Genomic DNA, 24248 nt, shown 5'->3' with positions numbered 1-24248 from the left:
CACTCTTCATCGCGGCCTCTCCCGCTGCGGAGCACAGGCTCCAGACGCGCAGGCTCAGCAATTGTGGCTCACGGGCCCAGCTGCTCCGTGGCATGTGGGATCTTCCCAGACCAGGGCTACGAACCCGTGTCCCCTGCATTGGCAGGCGGATTCTCAACCACTGCGCCACCAGGGAAGCCCAATAAATATGTTTTTAATGAATGAGCTTAGATCCTAGGTTAGAAGTGGCGAGGGGTTCTCCCTATCTCCACCCTTTCCACTTGACCAAGTTAGAAACCTTGGTATGTTGTTTTCAAGCCTCCTGGTGCCTCTGATGATGAGCCTGTATAGAGAACTGCTGGAGTCCATTACTGCTAAGATCTCTTTTTAGTGACAATGTATTGATATAACTGCATGCCCAGCATTGTGCTACGTACTTTGTGCACATTACCGCTGTTAATCTTTGCAACAATCCCCCAAGGAGGTACAGTATTAGTATTTCACTTTTATTGATAAGAAAATTCACAGAGGTTAAATAATACACCCAAGTCCATCAGCTGATAAGTGGTGGCTTCAGAACCGAAATCTAGGAGCAAGTTCAAAGCCCATGGGCCTCACTATGCTATACAGTCCCTTCCAAACCCGAAGGCTGTTTCCCTCCAAATGCACTTTTCCAAGTATATACGTTTTCACATAGTAACTTCCCAAGGACATCCTGGCTCTGATGATATAAATATAAATATTGTCTCTAATTGTAGTACATCAATATAATGGAATACCATGAAGCCATTAAAAAATGATGCACATATTTATTTATTGACATGGTTAAATACAAAGTATAATTGAGTGAAAAAACAAATTACAATGAAGTGTACTGTGTTCATTTATAGAAATAAATCCAACATGGGCTGGAAATATTATCTTTGGGTGAGGGGTGAAGGTGATTTTCACTTCTGAGCTTACTGTGAAAGGGTCAGGGTTCAGACTAGAAGTCAACATGCAGCTTTTGGAGGACCATTCCAAACAACAGGAAAACTATGAAGTTACAAAGCTGTCCAGGAAGCTCTCAAGGGCCCAAGACCGGAGTTCTGGCTCTGACGAGAGCAAGGAGGAAGCATGCAAATACAGACATGACCACCAGGGGGCAGTCGAGAGCCATCCGCAACTGTAAGTGAAGCCACTTTCAACTGGGAAGGTTTTACACCCGAGGTGTGGTGCCGGAACGTGGGAGTGGTGGTGTCTGGTCAATGTAGGAACACAGAGAGAGACAAGCCCTGGGTTCACATCCTGTCTCTGTGCTCATTCACAGGATACCTTGTACACATCGGTTCTATCTGAACCTCTTCCCCCATCCGTGAGTGTAAGGCCACCCCCAGGCCCATGTAAGGATGCCCTTGGCGAATCCATGGCAAATTGCAGTGGGCAGGGCCTGACCCATGCAGGAAGCCAGGAGGACCACAAGTGCCCTGTGGGACAGGGATCCCATCCCCAGGGCTTTGGCCTCAAGTAAGTGAACTTCAATGATTTACCCCCAAACTGTGGTCCTTGTGAGCCTGGGGAGGGCTTGGTATCTTTTCTGGAACTAAGTTGTTAATCTCAGACCACAGAGAAACGGCACTAGCACAGGTGAAAATAATGGCAAACTTTATTGGCATAAATCACAGGAATTGAAATGGGGAAAAGCCAGGTTATAAGTTTACAGAGAAAAAAAATTAAAATCATCAAATAACCATTGACCCAGAGGGTGGACCTCTGAAACCCCAGGTCCTCTAGGGGAAGGGTCACTGTAAACAGAGCAATAAGGCCTGTGGGTAGACGTGGAGACATTAGACCCGTGGTGGGGCCTGGCTGACCTCCCCAGACCCGGGCTGCTCTCAGCCCTGCCACCAAGGAGGGACCCTCTTCCCTCCTTGGGAAGCCTCCTTGAGAGGCTCAGCACACCCAGCCTCTGCTAGGAGGCTAGCGGAGTGGTCTGGCTCTTCCTCACTTTAGACCGCACTGGGACCCCGTTCCACTAACCCAGAACCCCAGCACTACCTGTCTCATCCTTGGGGGAGAGCACTCTGGGGGCTTCCTGTTGCTTCAGCGAGATCTTGTCCTTTTGCCCAGAATCCTAGCAGGCCCCCAGCCAACGACCTGGGCTCTTTTCCCCAGGACACCAGTTTCCAGGGAGGGCAGGAAATTTGGGGAAGGGATGCACCCAGTGGAATCAACAAGACTAATGGTCAAAATCAGATACCAGCTTTCCTGAGGAGGCAGAAGAGCAAGCCCCAGAGAAGCAGTGAGAAGGCCAAGAATGTTCTCTGTTGCCAGAAAGTTCACAGGGGAGTGGACACTTCTAATGGCTTACTTAGGAAACAGCACCCCCAAAGTGTACTTCCCCCTTCTCCTCCCTCAGGAACAGGACGGATGAGGTTCGGAATTCTAGGCCCCAAAGGGCAAGACACCCTTAAGGCCGGTTTCAGTGAAAAGCTTGCTGGCCTGGATAGTAAGGAAGGGGTTTCAAAATACAGCAGTTTATAAAACAGTCCTTGTGAAGAGCTGTGAAGTTAGAGAAAGGGAGTCACAGAGCTGCTCCCAGTTCACCTGCTTGTGCTAAGAAAAAATAAAATACAAATGCTTCCCCCCTCCAAGCCCTCAGTACAAGGCAAACCCCATATACCAGAGCCACCGTGGCATACACAGGACAGTGGCAGTGCACACGGGGGAAAGGTACAAAAGGAGACGTCTTTAAAATCTCTTCAAAATCATTTTTGTATAGAGAAGTAAAAGCAACTCAGACGATATGAATTCAAACCTCAGTGTAGAAATCTATCAAAGTTGGTACAGTGTCCAGGCACGGGGTGAAACCCCACCTCACACCATCCCCGGAGGAGGAGGAAGTGACTATAAAACATTATTGCTGGAGAGGCCTTTCTCAGTAGAACCAGAGCAGTTACAGAGGTCGGGGGGCAGCTGCCCAGGCCTGGGGAGACTGGAAGGGCAGAAGGCGCACAAGGAACCTTCCGTGGCCACTTGGACACTTCCGCCCTTGGATGGATGGATGGGTGGATGCTGGCATTGTCTGGAGGGAGCTGCTGTCCCCCAGTACTCTCGAAACAAGGATAATTAGGTTGTGGGGGGAGGATAAGGATGAAAAGAGGCCCCCATGTGACCCTGCCTGCCCTCCCCACCCCCACCCCCAGCTCCACTGCCGAAATATGAGTGAGAGATGGCTCCAGTGTGGGGTGCTGGCCTGGCCAGGCGGGTTCGTGGGGACACAGGTGCAGCCCTCCAGCCTCTGCCTCTGGGGAGGGTGAAGAGCTGGCAGCCTGGGGAGAGCTGCAGGAGGAGGAAGGAGGCCCAGAGGCTCTGGCAGTGGGTAAGAAAAGCAGGCAGGACCCCTCAGGACCCTCTTGCCATCCTGCACCAGCCAAGGCCGTGGTTCCAGTTTCAGTCGGGTTTGCCCCTTCACCCCTGGGCGAGGCCTCTGGGTCACAGTAGCAGTTGGGAGGCTGGGCCAGGAAGCGGGGCAGAGGAAGGGATGAGCGGGCCTAGCAGAAGAGCTTGACGAAGCAGTTCTGACAGTAAGGCTTGTCGTTCTGCTCCTTGAAGGTGCCCTTGTTGAGCTGCTTGAGGCAGAAGGCACAGACAAAGTGCTCCGGGTGGAACTTCTTGGCCATGGCAGTGATGCAGCGGCCGGTGATGGGCTTCTGGCAGCCGGAGCACAGCGAGCCCCGCCGCTCGTGGTAGTGCACCTCACAGTAGGGCTGCCCGTCGTGCTCGAAGAAGCTGCCATTGACAAATGGTGTGAAGCACTCCTGGAGACAGAAGAGGGGTGGGGCGGGGGTGGCAGGGGGCTCAGGCTAGGGCTGGGGGCTGAGGCAGCTCCCAGGTGATGGGCAGGAGACAGTCAGGGTCATCACACTCGAAACGATTCCCCCTTGCTGAGCATCTTCTACATGCCAAGTGTGGTGCTAAACGCTTATTGAATTCTCCCAATGACCTTGACTTGCCACTGCTAAGTTGCACTGCCTGAATTCAAACACGGGTCTTACGCCTGGGCACTTCAGCAGGTGGCTTAACAGTGTGCCCAGAAACCCTGGTGTCGAGAAAAGGGTTCCAGGGTCAAACTCTGCATCCTAGATTCCCATTTGGAGATCCAAAGGCACACTTAGGTATTAAAGGCTCTGAGAAGTCTGGCAATGAACAGTTTCCCAAACTTATTTGATCAGGGGATGCTTACTTGATCTCTAATAACATCTGGCGGACACTACCCCCCAGAATGCAGTCTGGAAACCATTGCACATTTCCACTGAGGCTGCCAAATGCTTGCATTATCTCATTTCACTCTCACACACCCTTCTCCCGAACATGACCCGTCTCAGGGCTGCTGCACAGGACCACCTTGCTCTTGGTTTCTGCCAGCCTCAATACGAGCCCTGGCCCAGGACCTACTGGACTTGAAGGAGTGCACCCCCTGCCTTCTCACCTCATTAATACCCCCAAACAGGGCCTGTAAATCAGATTCAGAAAGCACAGTCAGGTAGGCCCTTCTCTCCCCACTGCCCACTCTCGGCCCCCTCCAGAGGAGGGCTGGGGGCCCCTTACCCGACACACAAAGCACTCAGGATGCCACAGGGTGTTGAGGGCCGAGATGTAGTTCTCCAGGATGGCTCGGGCGCAGCCGCCACACTTGGGGGCGAACATGTCAAAGTAATCCTTCCGGCAGTAGGCCTTGCCGTCTTTCTCGTGGAACCCTGAGGAGGGGGGGTGTGGGGGGCAGATGAGGCCTCCAGAGGAGGAGCCACCCTGACTCCAGCCTCAGCAAGGTCTCCCACCATGCCCACGCCTCCCCAGTGCTCCGGGCGACAGCGAGTGAGAAGGAACCGCTCAGTACCTTCAGGCCCAAAGAAGGCTCCACACTGGGCACAGAAGAAGTGCTCGGGGTGCCACGTCCGGTCAAGGGCTGTCACCACTTTCTGTGAAAGCAAAGTGTGGGACCAGAGCTGAGCAGCTGCCCCACTGGACAGATCCCACAGCTGAGACCCACAGGCAAGGCCGTCCTTCTGCCCCCGCCCCCAGCCCCAGCCAAGGAAAGAGTATAACACTCCCAAGATGGGGGTCTCTCCCAACTGTGCTCTGAATACCACTGAGAATTCCGACTTATTGAAGGATGTGATATGCCAGGCACACTCTGTCTCCTTTAATCCTCATGTGCAGTTGAGATCATAGGTTCTATTGTGACTCCCATTTTATAAGGGAAGAAACTTAGGCTCAGAGAGGCTAGACATTTCCCTAACATCACACAGCAGGAGAGTGAGGGAGCCCACACTCCACTCCATTTACCTGGGCAGGGCTCCTAACCTCTGGGAGTCTCAGCAGAAGGGAATCGGGGATGAGAGGTAGTGCTGCTTAATGTGCATTAGGACGAGCCGTGCATCCGGCCTGAGTGTGAATCCCAGTTTCCTAGCAGTGTGAGCTCGGCCATGTAATGTGACCTCTCTGAGCCTCAGGTAGCACCACCTGCACCCAGGAACTCACATCCAGGATGGGCCCGTTGCAGTAGTAGCAGCGCGGAGAGAAGAGGTTGTGATAGTCCTTTTCACAGTAGGGCTGTCCATCCCGCTCAAAGAAGTTCCGGGATCCGATCTCCTCCTGGCAGTGGGTGCAGACGAAGTGCTCTGGGTGCCACGTCTTCCCCATGGCGGTCACGACCTGAGGAGGGAGGCAGGATATTGTTCAGGAACCAGGTCTGCCACAAAGCACCCTCCCAGAGAAGCCAAGGTCCCGTGCCCACCTGCCGCTCCCTCCCCTGCCCCACTCCCCCATCATCACCTGCCCCGCGATGGGTTTCTTGCAGGCCCCGCAGACCCCCTTGGCGACCGTGGCGACCCCCAGTTTGTTCAGGTCAGACTGCAGGCTCCCCAGCATGCTGTCAAGCTGGCTCCCAGGCTTTGGGGGCCCTCCCGGGGGAGAGCTGCTCCCTGTCTTCCCCTGGGCCATGAACTGTGGAGAGAGGGGAGAGGGCAGGTGAGGACATCCGGGCCTTGGGGATGGGGTTCGCAGCACCAGGGGCTCTCCCCTCTCCTGGACAGACGGGCTGATGGAGGCAGGAAGTGTAGCCCCTCCAGGGGCTTCAGAAGCCCTCAAGGTGGGAGTGGCATCTGCAAGACATTCTGGTGTCAGAGGGGCTCACGGTGGGCCTGACCGAGCCCTGGGAACACACGGCAAGCAGGACATTAAGCCCCAGCCTTGGCACTGACCCCTCCCTCGTCCTGCCCTTCAGGGCTGCTCTGGCTGCCGTTCGGAGGCCAGCTGGCCGCCCAGCACAGCTCTCCGTCCGCTCTTTGTTCCAGGCCCTGGATCTTAGATAGGAGAGGAAACAAGAATAAGAATTTTTTTTTTAATTAAGGAAGAAAGAATAAGAGACCTTGTCATCGGACCATTTCACAAAAAGGACTTTAGGATGAAATAAAAGGATGGATTTTTTTTTCCCCTACTAGCAGTACCAAAATCAGGAGAAAAAGTCTAGAGAAAAACAACCACGAGAGAGAGGCCCAGGGAGAGATGAAGAGGGAGAGAGAGGTAAGCCAACCAAAAGGTGCAGGACTTAGGGAGGGGAAGTGATGGGGCCGGAGAGCAAGGAGGCCTCGCCAGGTACTGGGTCTGGGGCTGAAGGGGGGGAATAGGTTTTGGTTTTCCTTCTGGGAATGGCTTCCTCAGATGGAGCCGGGGGCAGGACCGAGGGGCGGCAGAAGGGGCAGGCAGAGGGGAGGCCCCACGGGGAAGAAAGAGGGCAGCTGACGTCTCGGGGGTGAGAGCGTGGACATCAGGCTAAGCGAGGGTCCAGGGTCAAGGCCAGGTCTCAGGAAGGACCACGGTACCATGCAGGGCTTGTGGATGGAGGAACAGAGTGGGTGTGTGTGTGCAGGGTGGGAACACCACTCGAGCGTAAGGACAGGGACAGGCAGGGCTGGCGTCAGGGCCCCGGGAGGCCTGCCTGCATCGGGGGGAAGAGTGGGTCCTCGTCGGTCTGGCAGCCCATGGACCTCACAGAGTGGGGCGCAGGAGTGGGTGGGGTGGGGCCCTGCACACCGTCTTCCCGTGGCCCCGCCCCAGCACTCTGGACCCCGAGGGGACCTCGAGGAAGAGCCGAGGGCCCCAGGGTGGAGGAGGTGGGCGGGCTGGGCCGGGGAGAAGAGCTGCTGGCCGAGGCGTCTTTGCGATGCTGGAGCAAAGGGCTGGGAGGAGGAGGAGAAGGCAGAACAGAGAAGGTTCTTCTCAGGGGAATGGGAGAGCCAGGAGGGAAGACAACCTGGGAGGAAGAAGAGAGGGAGAGAGATGAAGGCAACGGTGGAGGAAACATCAGCTCAGCAAGCAGGGGCTCCCTGGGGCCCTCCCACTCTGGCACCAAGAGTGAAGCTGGCCTCACAAGGCCACGGGATGCAGGACCCCCCCACATGCCAAACTTCCCCTCTGGCTGCTGCTGGGGAAGAACTGGAGGACCTCCGCCCTGGCCCAGCCCTGGGCACCTACTCACTACCTTCTCTACCAGCTGCCCCCTAGCCCGCCTCCCACACGGCTGCACAGTGATGACGACGCCCTCGGTCAGCCAGTCCTCGGCAGAGGCCCCCGTGGCCCCCTCGGCCTCCTCCACCTCCGGCTGGATGCCCAGCCGACCCTGCAGCTCCGCGATGAGCCGCTCCTGGGACGGGGTTCTGCTCAGGGTGGCGGGGTCCAGCCGGCGACGAGGGGAGGGCTCCCGGGACATGGGGTGAGCGTGGCCGGTCTCCCGGCTCCTCCTGATCATGGAGCGGATCTGAGGGGGGGAGGGAAGCTGTCACAGGCCACTCTGGGCTCAGCAGATGCTGCTCAGTCCACACTCAAGAGCCCCCAGGAGGGGTGGGCAGGACCACACCACCAGAGAAGAGCCAAGCTGAGCTAGGGTGGAGGCAGGGGGCAGAGCAGACTCCCTCCAAGGCAGCCCTGACCTTGGGTAAGACACTTCACTTCCAGGGCCTCAGCTTCTCCATCCTTGAAATGGGGTAACGGTATTTTCTCAGCTGCCTTACAGGGTTATTACAAGAATTATTTGAAAGAATGTAAGTGGACATTCTTGAAAGGGCATAAGAATTTCCCTTCCTCCCTCCCTCCCTTCCTTTTTTTGATTCGCAGTAGAAAAAATGCGGTCTTTCCTTACAGTAAATCCTTCAACCAGGTTTTTTTTTTCCTTGTTTACATTATAACCTACGTGTTTCTAGCAGTTTGGTTATTATTTTTTTTTTTTTTGGCCACACCGTGTGTCATGCGGGATCTTAGTTCCCCGACCAGGGATCAAACCCGTGCCCCCTGCATTGGGAGTGTGGAGTCTTAACCACTGGACTGCCAGGGAAGTCCTGGTTTGGTTATTTTTGTTGTTGTTTTATTTTACTTTGTTTTTGAAAAGGGCCTAAAATTTTAATCAAGAAGCGAATAATAACCGTTAACGTCAGCCACGGCTTACTGGGGGACCGTGTGCTATGTTCTTTCTAAGCACTTTCCAGGCATTACTTCATTTAATCCTCTGGACAACTCTGGGGGAAATGGTCTATTACCCTCATTTTAAAGAAGAGAAAACTGAGGCCGGTGGGGGCGTTGCCCAAGGTCACCCAGGGAGCAAGTGTTGGAGGTGTGGTTTGTATTCAGTTCTATCTGGTTCCCAAGCCCATGCTTTTCACCACTCCACACACATCCCATCAGGATGTCAGGGGAAGCTCATCTGAAGGAAAAAGCCTTAGTCAAGCAAGAGGCAGGGTGCCACTAAGAGAAATTCCAGGGCCCAGGGAGCTCTGCCGGCCCCACAGAGCCCACTGCCCAGTGCTGGTTGTCAGGGTCTCAGGCCACGGCATCTCGGAATCGGCTGCCCAAGCAAACATGCGCAGAGTGGGAGGCTGCATGCAATTAGCCAGGCGTGGTCCACGTGCGGCCTGCCGGGGCCATGCCTAGCAGCCGTGCGAGCTCACGCCTGCCTGGCCAGAGGTGGAAATCCTCTCCGTGGTGTTGGGTGTGTCCACGACCACAGCCTGTGGAAGTTCTGGCCGTTCCCTCCTGGCCTCTGCAGCGGCTTCAGTGGTGCCCTCTGGCCTCCTGGGGGTCTCGGGCCCCTGGGCTGGCCTGACCAGGCTGCCCACTGTGGGCGTCTCTCCACCTAACTGCTCCTCCTCAACTGGGGCAGGGCATCTGCTCTCTGGCTCCCCTGGCTCTGGCCTTGCCCTCTCCTTCTGCTGTCCACGTGCCTTCGTGAGACTCCAGGTATCCGGGAAGATAGCCTGACGGTCCACAGCCATGGTGGCTGGCTCGATTACTTCCTGGAAGCTGGGCATAGCTCCCCAGGGGAACTCAGGCCTAAGTGCCTCCAGAGCCCACGGCCACTCCCATGTGGCAGCCACGGCCTCTCCCGGGCACAAAGGGTTGGCCGACAGCACTTGGGGTTCCCCAGCCTCCTGGGGACCTGTGCACCCAGCGTGGGGTAGAGTGTGGCCGGGAGGCACCCTGGAGAGCTCACTCACCAGGCTCGCGTTTGGTGGGTCCCTCCAAACGCGAGCCTGGCTCTCTGCACCCAGTGGCCCCAAAGAACTCTCCGTGGAGGGAGACCTTGAGTTGGGGGTGTCAGGCATCTCCCCAAGGCCAGCCAAATCAAGCCAGCTGGGGGCCACATTGTCCTCAGCGCAGAGGACCTCCAGGGTGTGGCCGTGGCCTCGAGGGGAGGGTTTCCTAGGGGGTGGCAGGAATACAGAGGGCCCAGGAGGAGGAGGAGGAGGAGAAAGTATGTGGTGTGGGGATGGAGCTGAGTTGGGCAGCAGCCTTGGGGAGCTCAAGGCCACAGCAGAGGAGCTGGTCTGGAGGAGGAGAAAGACAAAAGACAGAGGGGAGAGGAGAGAGAGATGGGAGAGATGAGGAAGGAAGCTCACTGCAAGGGGCAGGCTGGGCCTCAGGGCTCTGAGAGGCCCTGTCTACACTGACCAGATCGTCTACACTGACAAGACCAAGGTGGTGGTGAAGCTGAGGCATGAGGACTGGCCCTGGAAGAAGACCCAGCCCCCAGAAAGGTTTTCCTGGGCTTCATATCCCTGGCTCCCATCAAACCCAGGCAGCAGAAAGCAGCTTCTGAGCCATGCCTGTCGGGCGCCACCCCCCGCCAATCCGAGTACGGATGAGGGAGAAAAAGCTAAGGCGAGGTGGAGCACGGGGAGGTCAGCCCAGGCACCAATCAAGGGACAGGCAGCCACAGGCAGCTCTGGGCTCTGTCTCTCCCAGACAATCCCAGCTCTCCTACATCCCCCGAGACCTTGCTCCAGGGGCACAGTGAGAACCAGCGCAGCTTCTCAAGGGATCTCAGAAAAGCAGCACAGCCTAAAGGGTGCTAGGGCAGGGCTCCCTCGGGCCAACTCCTGAGTCCGATGTACTTGCTCCTGACTGTGGCCACTCAGAATCACTGGCACACGAGGGCCACAAGCCCAGGCCGCTCCCATCCCCCACCTCCGTGAAACCCCAGCCGAAGGGAGGTTTGGAGGCACCAATGGGGCCAAGAGCCGGCTCCCCTCCTCCGATTCCCTAAGTCATGCCCCTGTGGAAGGGTGGAGTCAGCAACTGTTGGCGAGTTCAGTCACCATCAGTCCCCGTCAAAGCATTGCATCCTCTTAATAAAACACCTCGGGTCTGGAAGGCCTGGGGAGGCCCAGCGGGGAGGGGATGGGGCGCCTCATGCAGGACTGGCCCAGTAGCCTGATGGGTGAGGTTTCCCAGAAAGAACTTGTGGGGACTCAGAGGCGCATGGAGGATGGAAGGAGGATGGCGGAAGAGGCCTGTGGATTCAGGAGCCAGAGGCAGAAAGAAAGGATGTGTTGAGGACAGCCAGCCAGCGTGGGAGATGGGGCTCCAGGGCAAATGACCTCTCGGCACAGGATCCCACACGGCCCAGCAGAGCATCCCCTCCCCTACCAAGAGCAGCCATCGACACAGGGTCCTTTGTCCCAGCCTCCTGATCCCTCGCCTGGGTGGCTGGGAGCTGAGAGCACCCAGGGAGGAAGGAATGTCCTGCTGAGCATGTCCTGCCTTCACAGGCTGAGAGGCAGCTCAGTCCCCACGTGGCCGGCCTGGCCCTCCCTCCCCCGTATCCTGGCAAGGCCAGGGCACTGCCTGCGGGGTCCCGGGCTCAGGGCGAGGCACCCAAACACGGAGGGGCCAAGTTCCAGCTACTCATGCTGAGGTACAGGAGGGGAAGGATGGGGGTTCTGAGGGGCCAGGGCAGGAAAGAGGGACCTCAGGGCACCTTAAAATCCGACAGTGAGGCCATCAGCTCGTCCAGCTCCCTGGTGGCAGAAGAGGCGGAGATGCGTGTCTGCTGCTGGCTGGAGGTGACTCGCTGGGGGCTGCTCATCTCGCCCTGGTTCACAGTGATGGCGGGGCTGCACGCAGGCATGGCATCAGCGGGGACCCCAGAGGCCAGCCCGTGCACCCCCAGCATGTTCCTCCCCTCCCCAGGGGATCAACAACTCAGCTCTGACACTGGGGTCCTGCCACTCCCAACCCCAGGGAAGCCCACCAGCTCCCAGTCTCTCCTGGGGACCCATCGTTGGAAGGGGCTGCTGTCAGCCAGCAGGACAGAGCACTGAGGTGAGCTGATGGGACAGAGGTGAGGGCAGCTCAAATGGCACCTTTCCCAAGAAGACCAAGTCCAAGCCTGCCTGTTCAACAAGCCCCAGCATCCTGTGTATCCTCCACAACACTGCATGTACATGTGAGGTTGTTCCAACAACACAGTAACACCAGGGAGAGATAAGACTCGGTAGACACTTACCATGGGTCCTGTGTGCACGTGCTTTATGTGTGTTATTGGGTCTCACCCCTACTGAGGTAGGTGATCTTATCCCCCTTATCCCATTTCCCCTTATCCCATTCTACAGATGGGAAAACAAAGGCTTGAAAGACAACACTTAGAAAGTGCACAGCCAAGATGTGAACCCTATTGTGTGGCTCCAAAGCCTGTGCTGACAGCTGCTGGGCTACGGGTGCCCTCAGCGTGCACAGTGTCTGTCCTTCCTGATGGATAGTGGCTCGTTGAAGGCAGGCATGGTGTCTGCGTGACTCGCCACCATCCCCCAAGGCCTGGTGCAGGGCCTGGCAAACAACAGGCACTTCAGAGGGAACGGGTGACACTGGGGATGAGACGGCAGACCCTGGAGCACGGGACGGGCTGGGCGAGACCTTCCCCTGCCTGGGAGGGCCCAGTGGAGACTCACACGGGGCTGGGCACGGAGCTCTCCAGCTCATCCAAGAGACTCTCCACGCTGGGCCGCACGTCCTCCAGGCCCCGGCCTCCGTTCCGCTTGGGCTTCTCTTTGGTCAGTGGCCCAGCTTTGACACCCAGCGGGCTGTTATTCTCTGGGATGCCATAGTGGGGGCTCAGAGCCCCAGGCAGTGGGGGGCTTGAGTTGGCCTCATCTTGGGAGAAGGAAAAGAGAAAAGCTGCTCAGCCCTGAGCCCTGCAGGGATCGAGGCCAGCAGGTGGGCCTGGTGGGCCTGACCTAGTCCTACCTGCAGGGAAGCCTGGGGGGTTATGCTGCACGGCGTTCAGCTCCAGCAGCAGGCGGTCGAGTTCAGAAAGGTTGCTGCCCAAGGAGGAGCTCATGACGGTGGGTGAAGGCTCAGCCGACTTCTGCTTGTTGGGGAAGCTTTGAGAGGCAAAGGGAAGACCTCGGTGAGAGACGCTCTCCAGCTCTGGCAGCCCCCAAATCCTCAAGGAGAATAAGGCAGAGGGGATACAGCGTCTCCACCGGCCAGAGGACGGAGAGCAGGGAAGTGATGTGGCAAGAAGAGGGGAGGAAAGAAGTCTTGCTTCAGCTGCTGAACCTTCCTCAACGCAGGGCGATGTGAGAGCCAGCCCAGCTGCTGCACGGTGACGGCAGATAAGGCCACCGGGCCAGTTGAGAGGCCTTCTGCCGTCTAACCCAGTGACCCCTGAGGCAGAATCCCCCTCCCCTCCAGCGCTGTGCCGTGCCTGTCCGTGGCCTCAGTGGCCTCTGCCCACCGATGCGCAGGATTCCCAAGCAGGGGGAGGAGCTGGGCAGTACCTGTACACGTGCTCTTCCTCGCCGGCTCGGGGACACGGAAGGCCGATGCCGTCCTGGGGGTTGGAGGCACTGGAAGTTTTAGCACTGGAGCCGTACACGGGGGACGGGGATGGAGGCTGCAGGAAGGACAGTGCTCAGAGCCTCCCCGGGGAGGAAAAGGAACAGCCCGAATCACCCCCGGAAGGCTCCTGCTCACAGCCAGTCTCACCAGGGAGTTTCCACACTCTGACCAGGAGACAGGTGATTAACACTTGGTCACTGCCCCCTCACGTGGCAGCGGCGGGTGGGGAGAGCCAGACGCTTCCTGCCTCTTCTCCCCACTTCCCTGATCGCTGGCTCTCCAAGCCACTGCCAGACAAGCTCCTTGTGCCCTGAAGCTGACTTCCGAGCCCCTGTCCCCACCTTACCTGCTGGTGGATGAATCGGGAGGTGCTGGGCTGCCACTGGTCTAAGGGGTCAAGGACCGTGCCATTGAGGGCCTCGCTGGACGGGGGTGGAGGGACAGGGGGTGGCACGGCAATCTCCTGGTATGTGTGGTTTCCTGTTGGGTACGAGTAGGGGGTCTCCTCAGACAAGAACACAGGCCGTTTGGAGATGTGGGAGGTCGTGGACTCCAAGTCTGCCAGCAGGGCGTCTGCAGAGAGAAGGCGCGGGGAGCGGGTAAGAAAACGGATCCTGGGGACTAAGTCTCCAGTGGCAGCGCCCTCTCTGCCTACACCCAAGAGTTAATGACTTCTGAGCACCTGCCCCGCCCATGGGAGAAATGACCAGCCTCAGGTCAGGAAGGTACCAGCCCAGACCAGCCTAAGAACAGCTCCCAAAGCTCTTCTCCCCAGCCAAGAAGAAGGTTCTCTGGAGGCTCCCGGGGCCACCCTGAGGGCTCTCCTACCTCTGGGAGCCGGGCACCTGCGTTCCCTCCCGACAGGGCTGTGCAGCTGGCTGGCTGGCCGGCCGGGAGTCAGAAATGCCTGCCTGGAACCCGCACTCTGACTCCGCAGGGCAAGGCGGAGAGAACGGGCGGGAGGAGCCCCACGTCACGGGGAGGGGCCTGGGCACTGCCAGGTCCCACTTAATTTCCAAGAGCTTAAGCCCGCTCAGCCCCCAGCCTGGAGGGGCCCCTGGGGTGGTACCTGCCCTCCTGACCAGGTAGAAGCCGAACCTCAGGCTCCAAGCTCCTCCCGAGTCTCGGGGCTGCTGGTGAGGAGTGTGAGGGACAAGGCTGGTGCAGTGTTCGCCCCCCTCACCCACCGTCAGCAGAGAGGGGCAGGACTGCTCTGTAGGCTGTTTCTGCGGAAGCCTGGCAAGCAGCCTGGCCCCAGAGGCTCCAGGGCCCAACTATTCTGCTTTTAACAGCAGCAAGGGAGCCGAATCAGCCCACAAGTGCAAGCTTCCATTACCCTGGCACTAGGCAGCCCACAGGGGGCCCTGCATCTCCCCAGTCCCCAGACCAGAAGGGTACAGCTGGAGGGGTGGGGGCAGGAGCTGCTGATCCTGCCCTCCTGGGACCCTCAACAGCCCCACAGCCTGGCCCTGCATGCCATGCCCTCGTTCCTGCTGTGCCACGGACTAGTTCACTCTCCCCCCACTGCTGGCCTGCTGCAGGGGGGGAACTCGGTCCCTGGCCCTTGGGATAATAGTCACCAGAAAGCAATGGCTGCATCATGGCCGTTTACTAGTTAACAGGCACCGTGTTGGGCACGTTGCATACGTGGTCTCAGTTAATCCTCCTAATACCCCATGAAGTTGGAATTCTCACCCTCCCTTTACAGACGGAGAAACTGGCTTCAAGAGGTGATGGGACTGGCCCCAAATAACAAAGCCGGTAAGTGACAGGACTGACTCCTCAGAGGCCCCAAACCCGAAAAATCTGCCCTGCAAGAGGCTGCCGTGATCACAAGATGGTGCCAGATTTAAACAGCACGACTTCCTGAATGACGCGGCCCAAGCGCTGAGGGCTGCCAGTCTGATCCTTCCTGGTGGCCCTGTCCCCAACCCCACCCCTGCTCAAAGGAAGTAAGAAAGAAGCCAGGGCCTCACCCAGGGCCTGGGTCTGTGGGCCCACACCTCCCAGCTACGTGCCCTGATGTCCTACCCCCAAGGCTGGCAGCACCTACCCCAGGCTCCTACCCAGCTGATCAGAAGCTTGTTCCAAGGCCCGGGATGTCTCTGACTTCCAAGGAAGATCAGTTCCTGCAGCCCCCGACTCCTCCAGGTCCTTTGGAAGAAGTTTGACTTCCTATCTCTAGCAAACCGGAACTAGAGGGAGTCTGTGTGTCTAGGTGACAGTGGAAAAGGAACCAGTGTCCAGGGCCAATCCCAGTCGCCTCTCCACGGCCACACCTGCTGCCTTGGCTTCACAAGGCGTCCTGGCTTCCTCTGGGCCCAAGCCAGCAGGAGGGTTGGGGGTCCCTCCTTCTCCATCATGGGCAGAGCCAGCCCCCAACATGTGCAAGTCCAGTAGGGGTAACAAGGGCAGCTGCTATGATTGAATGCCCACCAGGTGCCAGGAGTTTCACCCGTGTCACCTCTCTTCCTCCTCACGATACCACTAGCACAGATGGCAAAACTGAGGTTCAGAGAGGCAGAGGCACATCTCCACACTGCCTGAGCTGGCTGAAGTGACACCGCTGGGACCTGAACTCGGGTCTCTTGGGCTCCACTCAATAAAAGACAGATGGTTAAGCTTCCTCGTCAAACCTTCTGAGCCAGGGACACCACCAGCCTCTGCACCAAACACCTTCTCCCACCTCACTCATAACCTGACTCCAAGTCTGGCTCATTGGTTTATGGATGGATTCTTGTTTATGATTTAAACAGGCTCTTTTCAACACAGATACATCTGTTGGTCAAAAGGACCAGTCCTGGGGGGTGGAGACAAAAGATCTGTGGAGTCGAGCCAGACCTGAGTTCAGTCCCAGCTCCTCTACACTACCCACCGCCACAGAGCAAATCACTTAGCTCCCCACCTCACAGCACTGGCGTGAGGTTTATATGGGATAGCAGATGCTATAGTACACGGGAAGCTGCAAACACCACATCTCATTTGCTTTGTGAAATTCAGAAAAAGATTTTCCTCCAAGGAGGTCAGGTTGGGTTGCAAAGTGCTGATTTCTCCTAAGTCCTCTATGGGTAGGATCTGGGCAAGACAAGAAAAGGGCAACCTTGAAGAGAAAAGCAAAAGCAAAGTAATAAAGTAACATTCAAAGGGAAACATTTGGGGACTTCCCTGGTGTCCAGTGGTAGAGAATCCACCTTACAATGCAGGGGACGTGGGTTCGATCCCTGGTCAGAGAACTAAGATCCCACATGCCGTGGGGCAATTAAGCCCGCGTGCCACAACTACTCAGTTCGTGCGCCTCAACTAGAGAGCCCACGTGCTGCAAACTACAGAGCCCACGCGCCCTGGCGTCTGCGCGCCACAACTAGAGAGAGAAAACCCGCATGCCGCAACTAGAGAGAAGCCCGCGCGCCGCAAAGAAAGATCCCGCATGCCTCAACTAAGATCCGACACAGCCAAAAATGAATAAAATAAATAATAAATCTTTTTTAAAACACCCCAAAAACAGAGTGAAACATTTGTGGATGTCAGAGAGCGGAGGCACACCACTGTCCAAACTTGTGTCTGAGTGAGAGTTAGGACACGCACAGCCACCGGTGCTGCGGTGTAGCTTCCTCCTCTCTCTCCATCCTTGGTCTTTGCTCTGTGATAGACAGGACTTGGTGCCACTGTCCCACCAAACCCCTCACACGCGCCTCAGGGGGGAGCCAGGAATACAGGAGGCACGGAGGAGTACTCGCTGGCCTCTACTTTGGATTCCTATGGGTGCCGAGGCCTGCTATCTTCCCACAGGCTGCAAAATGGTGATGGGCCAAAGTCTCCTTGCAAGCTCAGCAAACTCCTCCCCAGCCTGAGTAAACAGAGGTGGCAGATGGAGTCCACTTGCAGTCCACAGCGGGGCGGGGGTGGGGGGGAAGGTCCCCAGTTTTCAGCTAGTTACTGCCTGGTCCCAGCTCTGAATACCCTAGGGGCAGGCTCAGGATCCCTTCTACACGTACCCCGAAGAAGGTGTCAGAGAAAATGCTGCCGCTGGAACACACCCTCCCTCCCACATGTTTGGAGGATGGCTTCCATACACACAGAAGCAGTAAGCAGTCAGGGCTCACTCATTCAGCCTAAGGAAGGCCTCAGACTTCCTCAGCATCGCTCCACTAAGCTTCTGGGTCCAGGCCTGAGACCACCAGAACAAGTCAGAGTGACTAGGACCACCCTAGTCACCCTGGGGAAAGAGCTCTCTCTGGGGCTTCCCAGCCCCTTTCTGGAGGAAATCACCCTAGACTCTGCAAGCGTTTTGCCTCTCCAGACCAGTGGATGCAGGCTCTGTCACTTCCATCCAAGAAGAGGGAAAGCCCAGGTCTCTGGGAGTCTATCCAGTGTATGTGTGGAGAGGGAGAGTTCTCCTTTCGAAACTGGGGACGGGGGAGTTAATGCACGGTTTCCAGTCCACCAGAGGCAACCAGCTTGTTGTGCCCTGGCAGCGAAGGGGTGCGGACCGTCCTCCGCTGCCCGCCAGAGGGAGCTATCGGCCCATCGGCTCTCCGCCACGGGGAGTAACCGAAGGTAACCTCGTGCAATCACGGAATTTTAGAGCTGGGGAAGACCCGGGAGCCCCCAGCCGGCCATGGGTGCACCGGGAAAGTTTCAGTGCCAGGGAATGCCTGACTGAGCTGGAGGGACGGCGCAGGCTGTGAGGAGGAGCACAACGGCGCCGGGGGGCCAAGCCTCTGGGCCGTGCCTGCAGCACACATCATTTGAAGGCGTGACTCAAGAATGACACAAGAGACAGACACATGCCCTAGCTTCCAGTGCCCAGCGGCTGCACCTAAGCAGCCACTCAGAGGGGCTGTGGCTTCCACTGAGAGGCTGCCCAGGGGCAAGCGGGCGGGTGGGCACAGCGCACAGGGCCAGGACAAGGTGAAAGGCCCTTCCCTGGGCCCCAGCAACCACCAGCCGAGCACAATCCTGAGGACGGGAGGTGGTGGGGGGAGCCGCTGGCTCTGCAGCCCTGAGGGGGTTAAGACTCAGGTGTCCAGGCTCTCTGCGCTGGGAGGGAGGAGACTCGGGGGCCGGTCGGGCTGCATTCCAGCGCAAATGCTGCAGCTGCGCCCCTCATATTCCCAGACCAGCTCAAGGCACCCAGGACAGAGGGAGCCCCAGGCGCCCTCCCATCCCCAACATAGGGGATCTCCGCCAGACTGAGGCCTGGGGACCTGGGCTGACCCACAGACACATGGCACCCAATAATAAGTTAAAGAGAATCAACTAACCACCTCCACCTCCACCCCCAACTGGAGTATATAGACAAGTCAAGCCTCTTTCACAAGCCCGGCTTCCTCCTACCCAAGCCCGGCAACTTCTTAGTATGTGATTAAAGACTATCAAGATCAGAGGCCTTGAGCTGGATGGACGCTAAAGAGAGTGAGATAAAGGGCCATCCAGGATCCCTCAAATGTGGCGGCGGCGGTGGGGGGGGGCGGGCACGGTTACAGATTTCATTCTCCCTCCCAGGCTCTGAGGACACGAGATGTTAGAACTCACACAGGGGAATTCTGAGTCACACAAACTCTGCTCTGTGACCAAGTTGCCCGTCCAGGCTGCTTAACTGCTCTTGTACCTCGGTTTTCTTGTCTGTCCAATGGGAATTCCACCACCTTACTCACAGGAGTAAGGATTACACGAGAGAGTGGATATAAAGTGCCTGCTTTAGCACAGTCCCTGGAATAGAGCACGCGCTCAGTAGATGGAGTTCCTTCCCAGAGAGATGGTTAGCCCTGGAGGGGAAGGAGAAAAGCGCTTCAACATCCTGAAGGCAAAGGATGTTGCAATCCTAGATCATCAGTTAGGAGCACCATCCTGGGGAAAACAAAGTCACCATGGAGAAGCCTGCCCAGCAGATCTTCATGATGGGGCAGGTACATGTGGGGCATCATCCCATTCCAGAGTTCACAGGCTCCCCTGCCACACCAGCGCTAGGCTGATCTAAAAGAGGTAGGGTCCTTTGGCCACCAGGAAGACCCCAGCTTGACGTGCCTTATATTCTTGATACCTAGCCTAGAAGAGGCCCACGATAGGAACAAGACTCAGCTCACCCACCTTTGTTCTGCAGGCCAATGTAACTCAGCTTTCACGGCCCAGGCAGGTGTTTCCTTGGGAGCTGAGAAGCAGAAGGAAGGTGTAGCAAACACTGCCCTGAGAGCTCCAGCACAGCCATAAGGGACTGCCATTGCACAAGGCCTTCCCAGGCCTGGGCCAACTGTCCATTCCCTCCATTTATGGTGAGACCCAGACTCTCACAGAGACAGCAGCAGCTTGGTGAGTCCCTTCCCCACCAGACCTGGAGAAACCCAGCCTTTCAGCTTGCCTACCCTACTGGGTTCAGAACTGTGGGCAAGAGAGGTTTCGGCCCCCTGCTGACCACCTGCACAGCCTTGGTGGCCTCAAGTGTCAGAGGAGAAGCTGCCCAGCCTCCTTACAGCTGCCCAAGCTCAGTACATAAGCAGTGAGCGGGGCTTGGCCCTTCCTAAGGAAGGAGCTGTGTAAACAGCAGGACCGGCTCCCCTCTACGGGGATGGTCTCATCTCAGCCCCTTTGCTGAGACTCTTCCAGATTAGGAAGGAGAGCAGGACGAGAAGGCGGGTCTCCCCCTCCCCCAGCCCTGAGCACATGAGCAGTTAGAACAGAGGTAATCTAATCCAGGGCAGCAGGGCACTTTTACATGGTGAGTAACTCCCCAGGAATGGGGAGCCGGGTATATTTATCCTGATAACTGTCCTGGGAGGAAAGACAGATCTGTGAACAGTAAGGGCCAATCTACAATTTAGGCCAGATCTGCTCTGCACTACCCAGCCCGGGGACCCAGGGCCTGGCCACTGACTAGGAACTCGATCTCCTGAAGGGGCCTCCCCTGCCAATCTGGGTTCTTGCCAACTAACTGCCTCCTCTCCAAGAATGAAGGGGCCCTGTCTATCTTGCTTGATGCCATATCCCCAGCAGGTAGAATGAATGGCTGAATGACAGCGGGACTGTGAGGACGAGGAAGAGGGGGAAGGAGCTGTGAACAGAGAAAGTAGCCAGTGCCAGGATGCTGTGATTCCAGGCCCAGCCTGCTGGGTGCCCGTCATCGGGTCGGGCATCTTCTCTAGCTGTAAAACGGGCAGAACCCAATTTGTTCCCATGCCTGATAGCAAGCCCTGAGGAGGAGATAACATAATTTCGGGTGAAATTTACACAGAACCTTTCTGGAGCTCTTCGGAGTTTGTCTAAATCCAAGATATTGCTATTATCTGAATCCCAGACAGCGAACTGCTCTCCCTAAGGGGATGGAGGAGAAACAATCAATACTGTAGTGTCATTTAAATATTTAATAGCCGTGCCTGGAGGTTATGAAGACTCAGCCACCGTCCTCCTTCGCTGACTCATGCCTCACTCAACAGGAACTGCCATTTTACTCTCAGCCCTGAAGGAAGTGTGGGCTGGGGGTGACACACAGGAAACCAGGGGAGACGGCCAGGAGTCTTCCAAGATGCTGCTCGGAGAGGTGGGAGGCGGCCCTTTGGAGAAGGCGTTTCTTGCCTGGGCTTCCCACATGCCTTAGGAGGGCGGTTTCCTGTCTGCCCTTCCTTGCAGGGGCTGACACAACATGAGTGTGTAGGCAGGTTGGCTCTCTTTACTGGGTGCCTGGCTGGCGCCCAAGGTCACAGAGCACAGGTAACCAGAGACACGAGAGAATAAAGGCAGAAAGGCAACTCCAGAGGTCACGCCGAGCTCCAGGCAGAAGCCCAACTGTGCCAGGCCCCAGCTGCACTGGGCACCCACACAGGACCCCCCAGTGACCAGGCCCTGGGCCACGGCGACTTCCCCATCTGATGGGGCTCCAGCAGGTTAAGCAGCAACAGGTGGGAGTAGCCGCCCAGGTATACTTGGGCACACCTCCACCCCCTCCCCAAGATGGGCACAGCAGCAGGTCCAGGCTGACTGGACAGCGGAGTCTCGTTTCTGTTGTAAATAACTCATCTCTGAGTCCAGGATCAGCGGGCCCCACCCTCCCCCAGAGGGCCCAGAACCCCGTGGACGCATTTCGTTGGTCAGATTTCATCACCTCTTCGGGTCACCCAGAGACCCTGGACTCTTTTAAGGTCGTGTCTAGGGTCCAACTCCAGGCCCACCCCGCAGTTCCTTCAAAGGGTAAAACGTGGATTTACATACAACAAGATAGACAGCCTCGAACCCAGGCGGCTCAGGGGCTGGAATTTTTCTCAGCTATTCCAAATCCATCCAATCCATTCCTGCAATCTGGGCTCTTTGTGGCAAGTCGGTCTGTTGTGGAGCAGGGCGGCTCCGGGGGCCTCTCACCCCTGCTAATCATCAACAGAGGTTAGGAGGGGCTTAGAAGTGAGTCATCCGCCCTACAGAGACCCAAACAGAAAGTTCAAAAGTTGGCCTGTTCCAGGAATGAGCTGTAGTCTTTTCCCGATGTTTGTGGATTTCATAGCACTACTTACCCCCTCTTGACCAGTCAAGCTCTGACTAATGAACATGGCTCACGGTGGCCACAGGACAGGTCCGTTCTTCCCCATCTCCGGCAGCCAGGCCATTTCCTGACTGCACTCTCTCTTGCCGGCCTTCCCCGGTTCTCCTATAGCACCTGTGATACCCTGGGGCCCTCTTCCAGCTCCCCACATGTCACTGTCACCAAGTACCATCAGTTCTTCCTTCACGGGGCCTCTCCCCTTTACTTGCCTCCCTTTCTGTCACAGGAAGCCAACAACTTAGACCGGCATCCGAATCCACGCTCGGCCCCTTCTCGAGCTCCCTGGCAGCGCCTGCTCTGCGCTCCCCCATTCTAACACTTGCAGCAGACGCCAGCAGTGTGAACTTGAAACCTCACCCCTTCTGTGCACGTCCACTAGACCGCTTGCCCTCTGAGGGCAGGAACCTCCTCCCCCCTTGCTAGATCCACAGCACGAATACCCTCATGAGCTTCTCGGACAGTGACTGGACGTTTGCCAAGCAAAAGAGAGTCAGAATACTCAGCCACCATGACCCTCTCTGCCTACAGAACGAGATCGGAACCCCTGGGGTTGGCGTTCTGGTCTTGAGCCTCTCAGAATACAGCCCTGACTGGCCTTTACCTTCTCGGCCCGCCCACTGCAACATGCCTCGCTGGCCAAATTGGGCCCCCTCTTCCCTTTCCCCAGAAAAGTGCCTTTATTCATAGCACTGAACATGCCTCCCACCCCCTTCATCTACAGGGATATCCACACCCCCAGGGGGAGCGTGGAGGCCAGGGGCACAGGTAAACCCAGGACACCTTCTGAGGATCAAACTGACTCAGAAGCAAGACATTGAAATCACTGCATTAAATTAAAAGGCTACTTAATGGAGTTAGGTGCAAAATGCAAATGAATTGTAAGATAAGAACTGAGGCTTCAGAGAGACCTTTTGCACATGCACATGGGGGCTTAGGTGACATTTAAGCAGCCCCACAAAGCCATCCTGTCCATACCATAGATCTGTCTTCCCATGTGGCGTTGGGAGCTGGGACAATCACACAGCTCTCTCTATACCCCTCCCGGCATCCCAGCCTGCATGGCAGCGTGGCCGAGTGGAAAGAACGGGCCTCCAAGTAGAGAGGGGGACAGGTTCAAATCCACACCACTCACCAGCCTGGGTGGCAATTCTGGGCTTTAGTTACTCAGATAGCTCATAGAGCACAGGGTGAGTAATCAATGAAAAAGTATGCGAAAACCACCACGGCTGGGGAGAGCTTCCTGGGCCTCCCACTGTGACACAAGGAGACACTCGGTAAAGAAACCCGCATCATTGCATCATTGCCGATTTTCATCTCCCTAAGGATGGGAGGGGGAGGAGGCGGAGCCAGGGACTGCGGCCAGGAATCTTGGGAGCTGTGACAGGTCTGTCACTAACTCGGGCCTCCTTGCTGAGCAAACCACTGACCTCATCCCTCTGTTCCTTGGGTTCATTCCAAGTCCTCCTCAGAGAACATCAGCTGAGCCCAGAAGCCTCCGACTCACTCCCTAGCAAGGACAGAGGCGACAGCGAGAAGTTACAGGGCTCCAACACCCCCCAGCCCTATGCCAGCTCTGCCACCTGCTGGGAAGTCACTGCTGTCCGAGAGCCCTGTGGCGTTGAACCTGGAATCTTGGCAATAGAAGGAGCTCTCAGTCTCTGACCTCCCAGAGCAAGCCCAGGGCAGAGCAGCCTTTGCTCCTGCCACTGAGGCTCTGAGCCCTGCAGGGTGCCACAAAGGAACCCAAAGACAGGGTCGCGTGACCAGAAAGAAGCTCAGACAAGGGGGCACGGGGAAACGTGCAGGCCTCACAACCCCATTTTATAGATCAGGACAAAGAGGCTCAGAGATGTGTGATGAGTACGCTCTGCAGCCGGGCAGAGTCCCCCACCCCCACGAGGACAGCTCTGCCTGACTGCAGAGCTCACCCATGTTCTTTCCATGACACCCCACTGGGAGAGGAACATCGCTGTCAGCAGCTATCCCTCATTCTGCCTGTCACCACTCTCCACACTCTCCGTTTCCAAAGCACCAGTCTCCAGAGCCCCTGGAGCAATCCAAGAAGGCTGGCCACTGGGGTGCCCCTCCACCCCGGCCTCTGCTGGGGCCCTTGCTCTGGGCCTCCCTTCTTGTCTTTGCCCCTCAGGCAGGGCCCTGTGCCACAGATGAGCCCCTAGTGGTGGCACGGGGAGCTCCATGTTCTAGGCTAACTCGTTGCCTGGTAGGTCTACTTGCAAGAGTGTTTTCCACTCTGTTGCCCATCCAAACAGCATGATGCAAGATGGGGCTGCCCCAGGCACTGACCTCCGCCCTCTTCTTATCTGCACAGATTGAGGAGCCTGGGCCATTGTTCTGGGGCACAGTGGCTCCCCAGCCTCCACCATAATCAAGCAGAGGTGGCAAGAGAATCATCAGGAGACAGACTGGCAGTCAAGGCTCCACTGAAGGCACCAAACAGCCAAATGAGGGAGGGACAAAGAATCTCTCGCATGATGTACGATCAATAAGCCTGAGGTGTGCCACCACCTGTCCTAAGCTAAGGATCATAAAGTATGGACATTTCCTATTTATTTGCTTTCGCTGTTTG

The 24248-nt window shown here is 57.0% G+C and overlaps 1 protein-coding gene across 11 annotated transcripts in view; it reads right to left on the bottom strand.

The window, feature by feature from the left end:
• Positions 1-3363: 3363 nt before the first annotated feature.
• Positions 3364-24248, bottom strand: part of PXN (paxillin) — a 42616-nt gene continuing 21731 nt past the window's right edge. For 2 of the 11 annotated variants that reach the window (XM_057526418.1, XM_057526424.1), the window contains exons 2-14: positions 13481-13707; positions 13074-13189; positions 12538-12674; positions 12243-12444; positions 11273-11408; positions 8964-9839; positions 6962-7780; positions 6225-6326; positions 5797-5967; positions 5503-5676; positions 4859-4940; positions 4570-4718; positions 3364-3779 (exon numbers count right to left, since the gene is read on the bottom strand). In XM_057526418.1, coding sequence (XP_057382401.1) covers positions 3513-3779; positions 4570-4718; positions 4859-4940; positions 5503-5676; positions 5797-5967; positions 6225-6326; positions 6962-7780; positions 8964-9839; positions 11273-11408; positions 12243-12444; positions 12538-12674; positions 13074-13189; positions 13481-13707 — 3458 coding nt within the window. In that variant the 3' untranslated portion in view covers positions 3364-3512. Of the gene's footprint in view, positions 3780-4569; positions 4719-4858; positions 4941-5502; positions 5677-5796; positions 5968-6224; positions 6327-6961; positions 7781-8963; positions 9840-11272; positions 11409-12242; positions 12445-12537; positions 12675-13073; positions 13190-13480; positions 13708-13962; positions 14042-15187; positions 15289-24248 lie in introns of those variants that run through there. The other 9 variants (XM_057526422.1, XM_057526420.1, XM_057526421.1 and 6 more) reach the window with 9 other exon arrangements.

Source organism: Balaenoptera acutorostrata, chromosome 13 (assembly GCF_949987535.1).
Source record: "Balaenoptera acutorostrata chromosome 13, mBalAcu1.1, whole genome shotgun sequence".
NCBI lineage: Eukaryota > Metazoa > Chordata > Mammalia > Artiodactyla > Balaenopteridae > Balaenoptera > Balaenoptera acutorostrata.
The sequence above is the reverse complement of the archived record's forward strand: the minus strand, read 5'-3'. Positions and strand labels throughout refer to the sequence as shown.